General features: G+C 44.9%; 1 protein-coding gene across 1 annotated transcript in view; it reads right to left on the bottom strand.

The window, feature by feature from the left end:
• Positions 1 to 19,012, bottom strand: part of FHOD3 (formin homology 2 domain containing 3) — a 385,640-nt gene that overhangs the window by 47,715 nt on the left and 318,913 nt on the right. Inside the window, exon 17 of the mRNA XM_012725906.1 lies at positions 1,816 to 2,166. Coding sequence (XP_012581360.1) covers positions 1,816 to 2,166 — 351 coding nt within the window. The remainder of the gene's footprint in view (positions 1 to 1,815; positions 2,167 to 19,012) is intronic.

Genomic DNA, 19,012 nt, shown 5'->3' with positions numbered 1-19,012 from the left:
CAAGAGTTAGGACAGAGCTGCCCTGACTCCACAATAGTGCCTGTAAGCAGTAGGGCTTCCGGGAACCAGTAACCTACAGCAAATGCAGTCACCTCTCTTAACAGCACCAGAATGGAGCTGAAAACCACAGTACAGCCCTTGTTCCCAAGTCTAGACACCCAGATGCTACCCACTTTTGGGAGTGCATCTCTGGTTTTTTACTGGGAGTAGTCTCTGTTTTTGGAAAGTTGTCCTTATTTGGGACACTATTGGACAATCTGGCCAAATGTTCTACTCATTGACTTATTTTTACTAAGCTATTTTATTACATTTTAGGCCTGCTGCACACAGTTCTGACAAAGTTATTCATAACAGATAAAACATAATTCTAGGCTAAGCTGATCAAGAAGACTTACCCAACACAACCTAAAATGGGATCATCATTATGTTCAATGTGAATGATAAGAGAATTTGGGAGACTAATCTGACCTTCAAAGAAATTAAGTATCAGTGTATGCAATATCTCTTAACACATCTATCCTCAACAAGATGGACGCAAGATTTTTGATACAATAATTCCAAAGATGTCAATTAATAGTCTTTCAGTCCTTCTTAGTGGCATAATGGTGATCAGCAATATAAATAGTAAAATCTAATAGGACATTCTAACTGGTAAAAATGGAAATAGTAACTAGTTTAGATTAAGCCACTGACTGGTCTCATGGAAATTGTATAGTTTGTTCCATCCATCCGTCAGTCCATCCACCCAATCAGCCAGCCAGCCAGCCAGCCAGCCAGCCAGCCAGCCATCAGTCCATCCGTCAGTCCATCCATTTATGCCTTAGACACAATGTACTCAATCTGTGAACTAACAAACCATGTGTGCCCCATACCACTGGTCTGCAGGTACTTGTGGTGACTTCATGCTGCCCTTTGGGGCCAAGTTGTAAGTTGCTTAAGTGTGTGTCTCTCTGTAGCTTAAGGAATGGCGATTCACAGTAAGGCCTTCCCTGGTGAGAGGGGGCTCCCACTCTGTGCTACCCTAATAGCACAGTCATAGGAAGGAAAATTGTCCCCATGGGTCATATATGAATCACAATAAATGATTATATGAATCATTTACAGTTCTCAATGGCACCCTCCTCAAATCCCTGGTAAGAATGAAAATTCCTTTTGGTTCTTAATCATACAGTTGCCATTACAAAAGGGAACTAAATGCTTATCAGGTATAACACCAAAAAGAGGGCATGCCATAAGGAGAAACGTGCTCTTGACACCACAGAGTGGGTGTGAGTCCATTGTAGAACATCATTTACATTATGTAAATTCCAGTGTGACACACCGAATTGACCTCCATACACTAGAAGGTACTACTTTCTGGAAGGACTTGTTCAATTCACTTGAACAAGTTGGCTCTGATCTGAAATATTTAGTCACAATGGTTTAACAGATTTCAGAGAACACTTGCAAGGAAATAGCAACATGACACATCTCTTAATTTTAATCTGGTAAAAGCTACATGGATTGTTAACAATTAGAAGTGGGGTATCTTCCTTTTGGGGTTTACTTCTCAAGAAAATTCCTGGGTTGCCCTCATTATCCATGCAGGCCCCTTTACGCATTAGTGCAAGTAGCAGTGTAACAGCCTGACAGACAGTGTGCGGGGCGCTGTTCCATGAGGTGGGAAGCTGCCTGGGAACTGACTGTGTGACCACACTCTTTACCTCCATACACATGCAAATGAGTTGACGCATTTGGTCATCTCTGAAGCAAGCAAGCTGGGGCTCTGTTCTCTGATGCCTGGAATATGATTATTCAGAAAAGGGGCTTTATTACCATTTCCCCTGTCCCTGGAGAGCTTGTCCTCCTTCTCCTCCCTCTCTAATGTGCTGCTGGAGGATGAGATGCTGGAGGCGGAACAGTTGTCCCTCTCGTTCACCTCCTCGTTCTGTCTCTCTTTCTCACTGAGGGAGGCTCGCTCTTCTGGCTCGTGCTCCAGGGCCCGCTCCACTCCGCTCTCTGTCCCCAGGTGGGCAGGGGCTACTTCCTGGCTGGCCTCATCAGCAACCTGCCCCACCTCTGCCTCTGGTTCTGGCTCTGGCTCTGGCTCTGGCTCTGGTTCTGGTTCTGGTTCTGGTTCTGGTTCTGGTTCTGCCTCCGGTTCGGGAACAGGATCCCCGGCACTCACTGATGGGAACAACAGTTACAGTCACAAGAGGTTATAGTTACAAGAGGTTACAGTCACAAGAGGAACTTCTTGAAAATGCTAGGTTAGGTGCGAACATGGACATGAGGTCGATTTCTCTGTATCATCTACAGGGACAGGCAGAATTCAACACAGGGTCCCAAGAATCCTGTCCCCTGGCCACTCAGTGACTGGGCATTGCTGGGAAGGGATTTTGCAGCTGACATTAAGTCTCCAGTCAACTGGCCATAAGGAAGAGAGATTATTAAGTGGGCCTCACCCATCCTATGAGTCTTTTAAATCAGAGTCTTCCAGTTAGCTGAAAAAAAGGAGAAAAGGAGGGAGATTAGCAGCTTGGGAAGGATTTTAGGTATCAGTGCTGGCTTTAAGATGAGGAGAGGAGTGCTGGGTCAAGATGGTGGTGTAGGAAGAACCTGAAGTCACCTCTTAAATCACATGGGAAATAATTTACATAGAAGAGAACCAAAGCCAGATAAACAGCTTTTATAACAAAGGGTAAAAGCAAAGCACTGAAACTGGCAGGAGAGAGATATGCTCTCCCAAGAATGAAATCCCATGTTTGGGAGGGTTCAAAGGTATGGGGCTTTCCACTGAGGAGTAGAGGGAGAGCTGTGTCCTGTATTAAGTTCCACAAACTCTTGATACAGCTCAGCACCAAGAGAACCAAGGATCAACGGGGAATGAAGGGTCCTGCCCCTAAAGGGCACACGCATGACTCACCTGCCCTGGGAATCACCACAGTAACACTGGTGCCAACATGTCCTAATCACAGGTGAAAGAACCCCACTTACCATCAGAACAGTATCTACCTGAGAGGCAAGGTTTAGGGAGAATCCTCAGATCAAAAACACTGGTAGCTTCTTGCAACTTTGTTAATACCAGTGCCTCTGAGTACCATTTTATTATCTCCCCACCCCAGTCTATTAGAGCCTGTGGAGCAGCCCTGCTGTGAAATCAGCCCATGCCTGTGGGCAGCAGCACATGACAGGTCTGCACTTGAGAAACGTCTCTCAGCAAATTGGCAGACCCTCAGCCACTATGTGCCAGACCCCCATCAACCCCATGCAGGCCAGTAGTCACCAGCTTCCCTGTGCAGGGCACCAGAGGCTGTGTCAGGCCTCCAGATGTCCCACATAGCAATCCACAAGTCATATATTCCTAGTTCTGACCAATCTACTAAGCAGAGGCAGCTGGCCTCCTCAGCATGCAGTCGCATACCTTGACCGAACTCAGTGACTGAGACACAGCTCAAAGGGCCCATGCACTGTGCTTCTTGACACAAAAGGTATGTGGACGCTACACAGGGAATACAACTTGAGCACCTCAGTCCCCAGAGGGGTCTGCACTCCTGAACACCACAGGAAATCATCTGCATAAGACCAATTCTTGTGAGGTAGTAATCTTGGCCAATACATATTGGAAAACACAGAGGATCGTGGGGAAAAGGGAGACAGAGGAAGATGCTGCAAACAAAATAGTAACACAAAGCCCCCAAAAAGACCTTGAAGAAATTGAGATAAGCAAACTATCTGATGAAGAATTCCAGAACATTTTTAAAAGATCTAAACAGAAATTACAGACCTGAAGAATACCTGAAAGATGGGACTGACGGTTCAACAGAAGGGTGAAACAGAAGATTGAATGAAGCAGAGGAGAGGGCAAGTGAGCTGTAAGAACTCACCCAGAGAGAGAAGCAAAATGAAGAAATTAGAGTGAAGATGTCTTATGTGATGTCTGGCACAATACCAAGAAGAAGAATAATTGCTTCATGGGAGGGAGGGTTAGAAAAATTATTTGAGGAAATAATGAAATATTAGCATAAAGTCCCCAAATCTGGGGAGGAAAACAGGTATCAAAGTACAAGGAACCCAAAGAGATCCAAGTAAGAGGAACCCAGAGGCTGTGTCAGGCCTCCAGATGTCCCACACAGCAATCCACAAGTCATATATTCCTAGTTCTGTCCAATCTACTGTCCAATCTTTGTCCAATGCCAAGTGACATTGTAGTTACAACAACAAAGGTTAAAGAGAGAAAATTTAAAACATAAGTGAAAAAATGTGTCTGTGTACAAGAGAAAACAATTAAGGCTATCTGTAGGCTTTTCAAACAAAACTATTGTTAAGAGGCCAGAAGGAAATGGCATAGTATACTCAAAGTGAAGGCATGAAAACCCTCCAACCAAGAAGTCCATACGTGGCAAGGTTAACACACAGAATTCAAGGGGAGACTAAGACATTTCCAGACAAGGAAAGGCTAAAGGATTCATCACCACTAAACCAGTCTTGGAAGAACCGTTAAAGGAATGGTTCTGAACTGAAAAGAAACAATGATGACGAAATCCCAAAAACAGTATCACTGCAAATGGTGGCGGCAATGAAGACACAGAGGAGCAGCAGGATGTGAGAGAAATACTGGAGGAAGAAATCAATGGGACTTGCTGATGGACTGAACATGGCAGTGAGATGAAACTAACACCCCTTTGTCCTACGAATGAAAACACCACTCCCCTTCATTATAAATGTATACTCACGTCTCTTTCTAAACATGTAGCTTACCTAGTTTGTGGAGATGATGCGACATAAATAAGGACTGCTGTCTGGACAGAAAAGTAAAGGAGGGCTAGGTGGGAGGGAGGCAAAGAGACCACTTGATGAGAAACATGGATGGTCTCTAGAAGCCAAGAGTATTGGTCTCTAGAAGCCAAGAGTATTGGTCTCTAGAAGCCAAGAGTAACGCCTGGTAGACTGCCAACAAGGAATAGGCACCTCAGTCCTGGAAGCACAAGAAAAAATTCTGCCAACACCCTAAGTGAACCTGGAGGTGGGTTCCTCACAGGGTATCATAATAAGAGCCTTGCCATCCACAACCTTGATGATGACCTCGTGATACCAAAGCAGAGAACCCAGTTGGGCCATACTGGACTTCTGACCCATGAGAAGAGAGATAATAAGTAGATGCTGATGTGAATGGCTGTGTTTGTGATAATCTGATATGTACCAAGAGAAAATGGGTCCATGATCCTTCAACTCTGCATGGAAAGAGAACACATTCCCTGGTAAATCAAGCTGCTAAGCAACTAACAGCCTCATGTTTTCTCAGTGGTGATTTGATGCTTAGAGCAGGTAAAATGCTCATGCTTCCACATGTGTCATCACCATGTGTGGGGCAGGCACATGGGAAGTCTGGCTTTGCATGTTTTTGCTGAGCAAGACTCTCAGCTGTAAGCTGTGCCAGGGTTGCCAAGTGATTAGGAATGTAAACAATTCTGAACTAAGTCTGCAAGTGAAGCTCAGAGGAGGGCGGTCATTCCTAAGGGTCTGACACTCAGTTTGGGTGAAGCCACGTTGCTGGAAGTTTGGCAGTGAGCCCTAAGAAAATATACTTGAGCCCTAGGCCCTCACTTCTCAAAGCAATACTGAAAATGAGCTAGATTTGCAGGTGGCAGGAAGTCCAGGTGGAGCAGTCCAGACCCCACAACCCAGCACTAGCACATGAGGGAGCTTCCTCTATAGGACATCTGCCTGCTCAAGAAAGCAGGGACAGTGTGACAGGGTGCACTGAGCAGGCTCCCTGGAGGCCAGCTGCATTACTAGAGGAGTGGAAAGCTCAGGCCTCACTGGACAAGGGGCCCAGGTCGCCCTCAGCTTCTCAGCAAGTCACCACTGGGTGAAGGGAACGGAGGCCTTGGCCTTTCCGCCAGACCATAGCTGGATGACACGTTGTTCACGTTCTGTGAATGCCAGCCTCGTCAGCAACCTGCTTCCTGAGGAGACCAGAGCGAGGGTGGTTGGGACAGCCAGGGCCTCTGCTGTCCTGAGGAGTGACCATCTTAGGAACTAGAGGTTTGAGGGCAAAGCTTCACTGGCCTGCAGCAGCAGGGAAAAACCACAGGGCACATAGCTGTGAGCCCAGGAGCCTAAGAATGGGCGTATCCAGTGCTTTTCCCTAAAAGTAAAAATGGGACTGGGCAGAGACAAGGATGGAACGAACAGGCCTCTTGAGAAAAATTCCTCTTGGTGGTAAAGGAATTTTTATGGTAATTTCTTTTTCATCTGATAATAGAGTATTTAGCAAAGAGATATAAAACCCCATCCATCTTACAAGCCATGTAAAAGCAGAGTTTCAGCAATAGCAGTGTCATCATTTGGTTGACGGAAAGCATATGTTCTTGCACACATTTACTTCAGAATAGCCACATCAAAACGAAAATGTGTTTGCAACAGCCCAGCATGTGGCATGCATTTAAGGTTTAATTGGTAAACATATGGCAAACGCTGGCAAGGGTGCCTCTGTGTGGCTTTATCACTGACAGGGAAATGTAGGCAGTTGGTTGCCATAAGCTGTGTCCACTCGGATCCCAGGAGCCTGGGCAAAGTGGGAAGCAGCTGTAATTTGATGGCTGTTTGATGCTAGTCTACATACACTCCAATGTCGGGATTCCTTTTACTTAAGCAGTGATCTGGCTGCTAGGAGGGGGGAAAGCTCAGGCCTCACTGGACAGGAGGCCAGGTCACCCTGAGCTTCTCAGCAAGTCAGCATTCTGCCAGGACTCCCTAGATCTTGGAACCTGCTCCCTTGCCTGCTCTCAGGCTGCCTTCTCCAAGGACGACTCAAGCACAGGGGAAAGAACAGAGAGAGGGAGGATGACAGTGCCCCCTTTAGCCAGTGGCTGTCTGGACAGGTGTGGCAATGGGCAAGCTCTAGAAAAGGCACCCACATTTGGGAATAAACAGCCAATTCCAACCCCACGGGGTAGGGCCTGACATCATGGCCTCCTTTAAGCATGTGACCCAGCCACCAGGGCGGCTTCTTCTCATGACTGTCGGGAAGAAGTTGTCCCTAAAGCCACCTCCTAACCAGCTCCTGTGACTCGGTGTCCACAGGAAGTCAGACTAACTCTACAGCACAGGAGATGTGGAGGACAGATTTACTCATATTCACACACATGCAGGTCCAGGAGGTGACGAGGGTGAGGAGGGCCAAGTCGCAAAGCTGCTTGCTCCCAACCATGCCTGCAGTGACACTTCAGGCAGTGTGCCCGTGACTGACCACGCATCGGGCTTTCTGAGTACCCGCCGCCTGGACAGTGTGGACACTGGGATGGGGCCAGGCACCCCAGCGAGTACGTTGGGTAACAGAGTCCTGGAAGGAGCAACCAGGAGTCATGACAGAACCCTGCCCAGCTGCATCAATCACACCATGGATGAGCAGGACAAAAGGATCCTGAGAGTTGAGACCTTGCCCGTCTCATGCCCAAGAACTGTAGCATTGCCCACAGTGCTCACTGGTCCCCAGGGTGGTCCTGGGCTCCACGCTGAGTTCCAGAACACTTTTGCTCCTCTTTCTCATCGCCTGTCATCAGGACCAGCCCCTTGTCAACACCTGCCCACCCGGCACCCCCCTCCCTACACAACCACTCCTTTTGAGTGGCTGCTCCAAGCCATGGTCTGCTGCCCTCTGGGCAGACATGAGGAAAAAGTAGAGTTCCTCTTGCTATGTCCCCAGGCAAGAGAGGGTGTGAATCTGCAGGGAAAATTCTAAAGGGAACGAAGACATTTGTCAACACAGGAGAAGACAGCTCACCGCTTCCCCGTGCCTCATCCTGGTATTTATTGCGTCTTTCTCGGCCCCAACAAGGGTGTCTATGGAGACACGCTGAAGCTGGAGCTGGACCCAGCTCTGGTAGCATTGGCCTCAAGGGAGCAGGGACCCTACATCTCCCACAGAGCTTCTGAGAGGTAAAGGTGAGAGGGCCTCCCACCCCCTGGATGGAAAGAAGTCAGAGATGGAAAAGTGGCTGAGAACCTTCTGGGCAGAAGACAAAGCACATACAGAGATCTGGAGCACAGGACATAAGAGGAAATAAAAGTGGTATCAGGAGCTGAGGCAATGGAACGGGGCTGGTAAGGGAAGGACCTGGGACCTTTCCCTAAGGATGGTGACAGCTGCTTCCCCTAGAGGTCAGGTGGCCCCTGCCTATACCTGTGTCAGAGGCCAATCCCAATTCCTGCTGGGAGGCAGGGGTTTGGGGAGAGAAGAGGGGTCCCTAGTTGGTGTGGTATAAACAGTCCAGAAAGTAAACCCAGCAAAGGGAATGAAGAGGAAGATGTGGGTTCCAGGTAATGGGACCTAATAAAAGAAAATGATTAAATGGTGATCCAGAAAGAAAATGATTAAATGGTAATCCACTGGGTAAGGGATGGAGATTCTGGAAGTCTCCATCCCTGAGATTCCCTGGGAAGGTGCTGGGTTAGCACTGGAGCACAGAGCATGAGAGGAAATGTCACAGGGGTGTGATAGGCTGGTGGCTCCCGTGAGGGTTGTTCCTAAGCACAGCATGTGAACTGACTACTGAAGCCCCACGGCCTTCTCTATGAAGAAGGTTCTCTTACTGACTTCAGAAAGCCAAGGTGGGGAGGAAATGGTGAGGGCAGGGCAGGGGGCTCCTACCTCAAGCACATGCCTATAAAGATCTGGCAGGTGCCTCTGCGAGGCTCAGCATGCCTATGATAAACCAAACCCACAAGGCAGCATCTGCCGGGACCCTGCCCTTGTCCACAACCACCCACCTGGCTCGCCTGTCACCCTGGCCAGATGTAGGACTCTAAGACCCGACCACAACTCAGGAGCTGGAAGGGGCTGGGGGTGGAGGAGAAGCAGCAAGAATGACTTGGCCACGGGCCTCCGAGGCCCTTCTCCCCAAGGTGGGAGTGAGTTTGGAATAAGAAGAGGACATGGAAAGAAATGCCTGGCAACAAAAAAGACATCCAAATCTGGGATCTGTCTTCCTGGACCATGTCCTGGGAGCAGACTGATGGGATCTTGGCATTGCCAATCGCACTTAGCAAAGGCCAGAAAAATGTATTTGGCTGGAATTTGCATTGACCTGATTCAGAGGGCCTTAAACTGAAGTTTAAGGTTGGAGGGAGACAGTATAAGGGAGAAGAAAATAAGGTAAAAAATCAAAATTAAGGGCCCTTGCTGTAGGCGCAATGGGTCAAAATGCAGCACTGTGAAGTTGCTTCAGCATGACTTCTTTTCTTTTTAAAGATTGATTGATTTATGATACAGAACTGGGGTGCAAGTTAGAGGTGCAGGGGCGGTAAGAGGCTTCACCAGAGACAGAGTGGGGAGCAGAACAGGGTGACCAATGAAGTACACTGCTGAGGGGAGCAGCAGGCGGGGCAGGAGAGGTCTGCTGCGCCATGTGGATCACCTCCGGGGCAGGAATCGAACTCACACTGAACTGGCTGCAGCTAGCTTGCAGTGCTGTGCTCTAACCTGTTGTGCCACCAGGGAGGGCCCTCAGCAGATGTTCTATCCCCGGCCAGGGAGGTGACCCACATGGTACAGCAGATCTCTCCTGTCTCACCTGCTGCTTCCCTCAGCAGTGTACTTCAGTAGATCTGCCTGTTCTGCTCCGCACTCTGTCTCTGGTGAATCCTCTTACCCCCTGCACCTCTAGTCTGTATCCAAGTTCTATATGCATAAATAAATCTTTAAAAAAATCAAAACTAAACTGTATAAGGAGACATGACAATGGATACTTATGCAATATAGAAGGAATAAAAGGGAGAGGCCTTTGGTATAACCAGGAGGAAGTGACCAGGGATCTGGTCATCCCATTCAGTGGGGAAGGACAACCAGAACATGCTCACTCATGGGAATCTTTACCAGAGGAAATAGGATTGCAGGACAGAGTGGGGGGGGGCAGTGAACCTCTCAACACGAGAACCACAGGACAAGGGGGACAAAGCGCTGATTTGGTGAGGGAGCATAAAGGGGAGTCAGCTGGAGAGAATGACTGCTTCTTTCTCCTGCAGATCCCGAGCTGGGAGAGATTGAGAAAGAGCAGGCCTGGATGGTTTCTGCCAGCTCACCCCCAGTGCCAAGTCAGGCAGGCAGACACCAACTCATACCAGCAAGTTCTTTCTCCAAAAGCCCAGCAGCAATTCCCTATCTGGTCTCCAACATCTCCCTAGTCATCAGGCCTGCTTGTCCTTAACTGAAGCAAAAAGCCAAGGTACTGTCTATTGAGTTCCTTCTGCACACAGAGCAGTCCTAGGACACATACCCATCACTCTCTTCAGTTCTCACACAACAATGTGAAGATGAATGTTCCATAAGAGAAACGATGAAACCCGTTCAGAGAGGCTAAGGAATTTCTCCAGGTTGGCTCCAGCCACACAACTGGTTGGCGACTCTGGGCTGCTCCCCTAAACACGTTCTTTAGCCTGTGCCCTGGGTAGCTGATTTCTGGGAACACCTGTTGTGTCTACATTTTCTCTCTCTCCCACTGGGTGGGCTCCTGGTGGGAGTTTCTGTGTCTCTACCCTTTTCTTGTGTGGCCACAGTGTGGGGAAGTTGTAAGGCCTCTGTTTGTGTCCCGTGGGCTCTCTGAGGCTACAGCTTTCACCAAGGCCTAGTCCTCTGCCAAGATTCCCCAGGCCTAGAGGTGCAGGCAGTGTTGACAGTTTCTCTCTGACTGTTCCGAGTGACCAGGGCTCCCCCTGCCTCTGATGGCTCCATTCCCTCTCCACACCTTTGCAAACAGTTCCTTTGCTGACAGCCATCCGGCCCCCTCTAGGCTCACCACGCTGCTTGCAACAGAGCCTCACTGACAAGTAGAGCAAATACTAACAGAGCTGGGGGTTGAAGCTCTACTAGCCTGAATGAAAAGCTTGAGCTTTAAATCGTGATGTTACACTGTTTGGTGGAAAAGAATATAATCATCCCCCCAAAGTCCCAAACAAAATGTACTGTGGGCATGAAATATTCCAATTCTGTTTTCATCAGTCTCTCAACAGCTGAGTCTATAGTGTCCAATTGGAATCTCTTGTCATGCAATTTTTTCTTTGAAGAGATGAATTGCTGGTAGAAAGATCTGAACTTATTAAGTCTTTGGGTGGCTTCGATTGATTTCAATCTGTGATGGAGGTTCAATGACTTGGCCAGGGCTCGGCTTTCTGGCAGGACTTGTGAAATAAAGGCGGAGCCAGCCAGTTCTATAATAATTCCTCCAAACTGTATAGATTCCAAAGACCTCCCCAGTTTAGAGCTCATAACTAACACCATCGACTTTAAACTTGTGGCTTAATCACATAAATGTGAAAACGGTCCCAAGAGAAAAAGCTCACAACTTTGAAAATTCTAAAGACTTTGACTTTGGTGTTGGGCCAGTTCTTGCTAAGCTGCTCACTCAGCTTCACTCCAGAGCTGGGTTTCTCAGCCTCTATACTAAGAATGTTTGAGATTAGACCATCCCATATTGGGGGAGGGGAAGAGAATGACCCAGGCACTGTAGCAGGCTAGCAGCATCCTAGGACCTACCCACTGGAGGCTTGGTCATGCCTTCTCTCCATGTGACACCCTAACATGTCTCCAAACACTGCCAAATGTCCCCTTGGAATCATCTCTGGTTGGGAATCACTGATCTATGGGACATTCCATTAAGATAAATACACCCTTAGTTTACTCAAGCTTTAATTGATATATATATATACACACCTTATCACCTGCAAAATATTTATTCAACATCTAATGGATTTGCATACTTTCAAAATTAAACATGACTTTGTCCTAAAGATTCAGAGCTATGAATCAACTTCTATATATGCTATATTATATTCACCACTAAAAGTGAAGTCTATTCTTTATCATTCAACTGACCTCTAATGGTCTAATGCAATGTTACTTCAATTTAAAAAAAAAAAAAACTATAAAATTCCAGAAGAAAAAAATATTCAGAGCTGTATTTTCCAAATAGATTTGGACTTAAGCAAGTTCTAAAGACGAAAATCATAGGTCATCAAAGTTACCTTCAGAAGTCCCTTTAGTAGGTGCTATTTTTAGATCCCCTCCCCACTCTTACAGTTCCATCAATTAAGGTTTTCCTTTACCTTCAGTGAAATATTATAAGAAATAGCAGAATTGTAGTCATGGGCCATTCAAACAGAAATACAAACGCTAAAATAATATTTGATGCAGTAAGAAAGTCATTCTGCAAGAAGCACATGGGAATTAGGAATGCTCAAGAAAAAAACCTGTCCCATGACCTTCATGAATTGCTCACAGGGGGACACAGACCCATGTTGAACAATGGCAGTGTACATTATAGATTCCACTCCATTTTCTTTTTTGCACTAAAGATGATGTTTCTTAGTAATTTCACTTGGTTCAACATGTATATAACTTCACAGTACTATTATAGAGTATGAAAAAGAAGCCAGCTTCAAGTTGAATCAGTCTAATATTGGTTAATATAGATTCTGCTTCACACTACACACAGAAAGTGAAAATTGAAAATTAATTCAAGATTATTGTATCATTTATCACTGTATCATTATCTTGAACTTGGACCACATGAACCTGAACATCAACCACTAACATGAAGACTTCCTTCGAGCTTAAACTTCTCTTCTGAGCTCATCTAGACAGGTCTTTTCTTGATTCTGTCAGTATCAAACAGAACTGGCTACAATACCTGGCTGTCCTTCATGGCCAGGAAAACTGATGGAGCCACTGCCCATTTTCTTACAAGTGCCGGCAGGAAGACAAGTCTTTCCTCAAGGCTGAGGACACTGTCTAATTATAAACTGGCAGCGCATTTCAACAGTACCGCTAGCGCTTGTCAAATCCCAGACAGAAATATCAACAACTTCAAGACAAAATCTGTTATTTTGGAAGGATGCACTAGTGCCAGAAATGGTGGTCCTGTATAACATCATCTAGCAGGCTCAGAATGATGTAGTTACTTTTAATTTGATGTTGTGAGCGACTAGTAGCAAAACTCATTCATTCCATAAGTACTTATTGAGACCTCACAAGTAACAGTCTCTGTGCTAAGTATAAGGAAGTCACACATGAAAAAAATCTTCCCTAAAATAGTTTTCAGGTAAAAGTGGTCTAAGTCACAGCCCAGAGTCAGCATAAGTTCAATGCAAACAGTATTTAAAGACAACAATGGTTTTTCCTTTCAACAGAATCTGATAATGACCAAGCAGAAACCACTGTCTTGTGATTGGGGTGTGATTAGAAATCTCACTTTTCACTCCCAAAAGTTGCCTCCTCCTTACAACTAGTCACTGAAAGATGTGGTTTTTCACTTGGTCAGTAACTCAGTTTATTGCACTTGTTAGCAAACTCATTCAGGAGAAAAAGGAATAATTCACTTAAAATACTGAGTAGCTTAAATGAGGCTGAATAAGTATCTTAACTATCAACTAGTCAAGAATCTGTCTGTAACTCTTAGAGTTAGATCTTCAGAAAGAAATGGCCTGATGGGGTGACTCTCTACATAAGACCTCTCTATACTGGCTACATCTTTCTTCAGCATTTGCAGCGCAAGCTGTAGGGTCAAAGATGTACTTTCCATCATGACCTAGGCACAGGGGAAATAATTGTCTCTATAGATGAATGTGTCCTTTTTTTTTTTTTTCCACAAAGCTTTCTCATTCAGTAGCTTATAGAACATTTGCTGAGTGCCCCTTCTGCTGCCAGCACTGACAGATGACAAAGGTGAGCAACAGCAGATCTCCTTTGAGAATCACACAGATAAGTGAGGAGACTAGTTATTACAAGCAACATCAGCACTGTAAAGTAAGCCCTGCATTGGATGCACGAGATATCAGGGACACATAAACAAGAAATTCAAGTAGGCTTTTGGGAAGAGAAGATGCTTCGGCTAGGTAGCTAAGTCCAGTGGGCACCCAATGGAAAGGAGCACTCAAACAGACATGCACAAGAGAATGTGTACATTTTTCAGGTATTGGGTAATGGTTTGGTGGGGCTGGAGCATAAGATGTGGGTGCTGGTTGTGATAATGAAAGACTGGCCAGGAACTGGATAACCAAGAGCCTTGAATGACACCCAGGAGCTTAACTTTCTACCATAGACAATAGTTACAAGAGGATCTTAAAAACAAGGCACAGACACAAAATATTTTTGTTGAGTTGCTGAAAGGAACCTGGAAGAAGTGGTTAAATCCATTAAAATCTGTTGAAATAATCCAATTCAGAGATGGTTAAGGTCAGCACCAAGGCATTGGTAAGGAGACAGGGAACTGGGCTTTTCAGGGAAAGGAACACACACACTGGGTGGATAAGCACTGCGAGAGGAACCAAGTCCATGTTTCCATATAATGGCTCAAGAGAGATGATTTTGGTCCTCCTTGGGGACCTAGGAGGTAAGTCTCTATGCTGTCACCACAACAGTCTAAGTTTGATCCACAAATGGTGCATCAGACCTCTCCTGTCCTGTCTGCTGCTCCCCTCAGCAAAGTATTTCAGTAGATCTGCCTGTTCTCCCGCTCTGTCTGTGGTGAACCCTCTCATTCCCTGCACCGCTGGCCTAAACCCCAGTTTTGAGAGAAAGAGAGAGAGAGAGCTTTAATCAGAAAAGTAGTAGAAGGTGAGCAGATCTGGAGGTAGATTTCATAGGTGAAAGAAGGGTGCTATCTTCCATCTGAAAGCCCCCGAAGAGCACCCATTAAATCTGAAGTGTCTGATAGTGATGTCTAAAGAGGCCAGATCCACAAACCTGAGCGCAAAAAGGCCAAGGACGGAGATGAACACTTGGCAGTTTTCAGCACATGGAGGTCATTAAATCACAGATGGGGATGTGAGAACAGAGCCAGAGGGTACAACATGAAAACAGAGGGCTGCTGGGGAACTTGGAAAAACCTGACACTTGGGAGGACAGGCAGGTAAAGAGCCAGAGAGATGAGAAAAAATGATGAAAAATGTAGAAAGCATGAATTACCAAATAATACATCAAATCCGGAGATTATCTGGAGAATATATAGGAATCCAGAGTTACTGAAGCTAAAAAGCGAACAAGAACCTACTGGAACCTCCCAGGTTCACACCATGATCAGAAACAGCTAAGACACATTCCAAGATAAATGAGCCCAGGATTCTTCTGAAAATCATACTTTTAGGAACTAGAAAACCGGTAAGTGATTATCTTGCCACACTGAGGCATTCAATCATTTTGTACAAATACCTTATAGGGCTTGGTGGGAGAAAGGCAGGGGTGGAAAGCAAGGGCTGCTGGAGGCAAAGAGGAGTGGTGGAGAGAGGGAGGGTGACCTAGGTCCTACTACAGATAAGGATGCTAGAGCAGACAGTTTTTCTTTGCCTTTTCCCAGGTCTTGGTCACTGACTCTGGAAATTTGGAAGCACAAAGTATAACACTGACTGGAGAATACTCATTGTCCCTACCTGTGGAGACATCCTGAGTTTACCAGGAAGCACTTACCCAGTGCTCCACCTGATGTCTTCCCAGTTCCCTGTTTGCATCTCCAGATGCAGACAAGCTTGTTCCTCACAGGGTCTTCTCCAGACAGAGTTTTGCAGCTCCTGATACTTTCTTTTTCAGGGTGCATATCTGATTATCAAGATTGGCTTAAAGCCATCGTTATCCAATACTTGGAAACCATTCTCCACTGGTCTCTCAGGTGTCTGTGGTCTTGCAACCTAAGCTCTGGTAGCCTTCCTTCTGGGCTGCTTCCTAAGGATGTGTGCATAGCAAACAGCCTTAAAAAATAAAGACAGCCTCCCTCGGTAGCAAATGACTGGTTGGTTTATTGTCCACTGTGACCAAGATTCTAACTACCTGTGGGATGAATGGGAAGATGTGTTTTGCTCACTATAAAATATTTGGGTCCTTAAGTTCAGGGTGTGCGGAGACTTGGATCTCTTTATATTTACTTGTGGGAATTGAGATTTGGGGACGTGAAACAATTGTTGATATTCTAGCTTCTAGGATTGCTATGAGGAATAAAGTTATTCCTGACCCTGAGTTTTCAACCTGTGGCAACATCCAGAAACTGTGGCAGGCTAACTCACTTGCTTACAAGGAGGGTACAGTCTCATATTTTGTCACAGTATTTGATACTTCATTGCTGCCTGTGAAATCACATGGGTCACTTTATACCCTCCTTCCACAGCCTCCCCAAAGGTCATTCCATGTTTTGTCTTTACCTAAGTAGAACAAGTTATATTCATACTTGTTCTACTCCAAAAGGACTCAAGGCTATTATTTTAAAATATGGTACAAGAAAACATATTATAGGCAACTGCCATTCTCTATGGAAAGAAAAACAGAAAGTCTTGCTTTCCTCTATTTATAGAGACTGACAAATAGCAAGGCAGAAAAATGCAATGATTTTCAAAGTCTTTTAAAGAAGGTCCACAGCAGGTGTAGCAAGCAAGTCTTTGGCAAATGTCTTGTTGGGGAGAGCGTCTGAGAGATTTTGTCTAATTGACTGACTGGCATCAAGTCACAGCAGTCAGGTAAGGGGTGGAGAGGTGGGGCAGCTCCGATCACAGAACCACAAGGAATCTAGTTTTCCTGCCAATTTATGACACAATGGACTAGGGGTGCAGGAGTATGCAAAAGCTTTATGTAAACCAGCACACATTAGGCTGGTGATTGACGAGATTCCACTGCTACTGTGCCAGTGGAAATAGGGTACCAGATGTTTCTGACTTTGGCTACCAGGTGGATTAGTGGACCTAGAAGATGTCTGCACCTGAAGGAGACTCAAAAGGTGACAGAGATGCTCAGTGACAGGTGACAGTCACAGTCACCATGATGATGAATGATGCTCACGTAAAACATGATTGTTCATTTAAGCAACTAAACATTTGATGGTATAACTATACATCATTAATTTATTTCCTGGCTTAAGGATGAGGAGGCTAGAGGAATGATCACATTCACCAGTACTATCATTGCTTGGATATGTGGGAGAAAATATCAGCATACCATGTTGATCATCTCAGTAAATGGTCCCCAGGGCCATCACCATCTCTGCCATCTTTTCTATCTCCAGGGCCAAACAATGAGATATTGACTATACCCAAGAAGCCAATTAGGTAGAGAAATATCATATTAAACATGTTTTTCCCTGACCTAATATTCACATAGTATGAAAAAATTGTAAAATGTCTTCCTAAAGCAGTATTTCTGTGTGCAATACGGAGACTACTGAGCTAAAAACCAGGAACGGAATCTAGCCATTAGCGTGCTTTTATGGCTACATTAGTGGATGAGAGCCACTTGTTACCTCTCAACAGCAGCTTCCTTTTACTGCGAATGGTCATTTATTTCCATCTAACCTCAGAAGGGCCTCAGTGTATGTGCCAGGGAGCATGGAACGGTCATGGTTCTAGATTCCAGGAAAGACAGTTCAGCCCTGGGACTCAGTCATCATCTGACTTTCAGACAACTGGTTTACTCCACTTTGTTTCTATGAAACAAAGTCTCTGACACCTATTGGGAGAACAGGTTACCTATCTATTGACTTCCCTGGTCAGTACACACATTAGTATTTTTAATCCTCAGCCAGCTTTATTAAGAATCATGTCCAAGAACTCCATCCCAACAGGAACACTACCTTTTTCTCTATTAGCAAAAATAGCAAATTTATTTCTAGGGTCATTTATGAGTGCCTTAAAATAATAGAAAATATACTTTTTAGAGAGTCTGACGTATCCCACCAGAGATGGCAAGAGAGGCCCTTCCATGTTTGTCTAAATTTGGATTTGCTTGTCTCCATTAATTACAGCACAGTGCAAATGAGAACACATGTATATGTCTGTTCCTTACTCGGCCCTGGTAGTTTCTCATAGAGGAAAAACATTCAGACCATCACCACTAGGCAGGACTGGGACACAAACATCTGCTGTGAGCCACAAGAGGGCCAGATGGAAAAATAATTCAAGCACACATTGACTTGATGGTGGGGGCAGTGCCATGATTTATACAAAGATTACAGCAGATTTAGCTGGGATGATTTTTGGCTAAAAAATCTCACTGGATGGCACGTAAGGCCATTGTTTTTCTTTCTTTTTTTTTTTTAAATACCATTATCCTTCCTTCTTTTTAAGTCTATTTTGTAAGAGAAAAGGTTAAGTATTAATGTTTAATATCTCCTGCTATCAGAAATTCTCCAGAATCCAAGTAAGGAATTTTATATACTCAATTTGCCAACAAGGTATTAAACAGTAGCACTGGGGAGGAAGAGGCAGAGTACCCAGAAATGTGAAGTGGCTTATTACCCTGATTCCACAAGGAAAAAGAATGAAAACGTGGGTCAACCCTGGTATGTTTGAACGACATAATGCCAGGTGTTTGGTGTAGAACATCTGGATGTGTGATTATATTTTCTATTCTTCCTCCAGCTGTTAGGAGAATGTAAATGTTAGGGATAAGCAAAAAATTACTTTGAACATTTGAAAATGAGACCTGGTAAAAATGGACTGTTAAGGGGATGCCAGTAGAATGAATGTTTCAAAGAAGAATAAACTGAGCTGAGAAAATCCTTTTTTGTCATACAACTTCGTGTTTCCATCAGAAGGCAAAGATCCTCAAATTAGCAGGAAGCCTCAGCAGTACTTTTCTGAGACTTCTTGTACACTTGTAATTTCCAATTGTCAATTTATTACACTATGCATGAGGACAAGGAAGCGAACGGTGCCTCCGACTTATTTGTGTAATTACTTAATACATGATGGACAGTTCATCCAGATTCCACAAGAGTTGATGCTTTTCCTGCCTCCCTTCTTCCACCAGGATAAAGCAAAGATACAATGGTATTTTATAAATTTGTAATTATTTCTAATTTTAAGCTCTTTAGCAGGTATTTCTTTTTCAGTTGTTACTTTTTACATGATTTCAAGCATTCTCTCAGCTCTATTAATCCCTTCTCTGTAGAAAAAATAACATTTGATATTTGCTTATCTGAAAGCATACTGACATAACTATTTTTCCAAGTGCATATTGTATCTTTAGAAAATAAGCATTTTCTGTGTTCTTTTTTTT

The sequence above is a fragment of the Condylura cristata genome, unplaced genomic scaffold (assembly GCF_000260355.1).
Source record: "Condylura cristata isolate star-nosed mole 26May11 unplaced genomic scaffold, ConCri1.0 scaffold00016, whole genome shotgun sequence".
Classification (NCBI taxonomy): Eukaryota; Metazoa; Chordata; class Mammalia; order Eulipotyphla; family Talpidae; genus Condylura; species Condylura cristata.
Note: the sequence above shows the minus strand (reverse complement) of the source record. Positions and strands in the feature narration are given on the sequence as shown.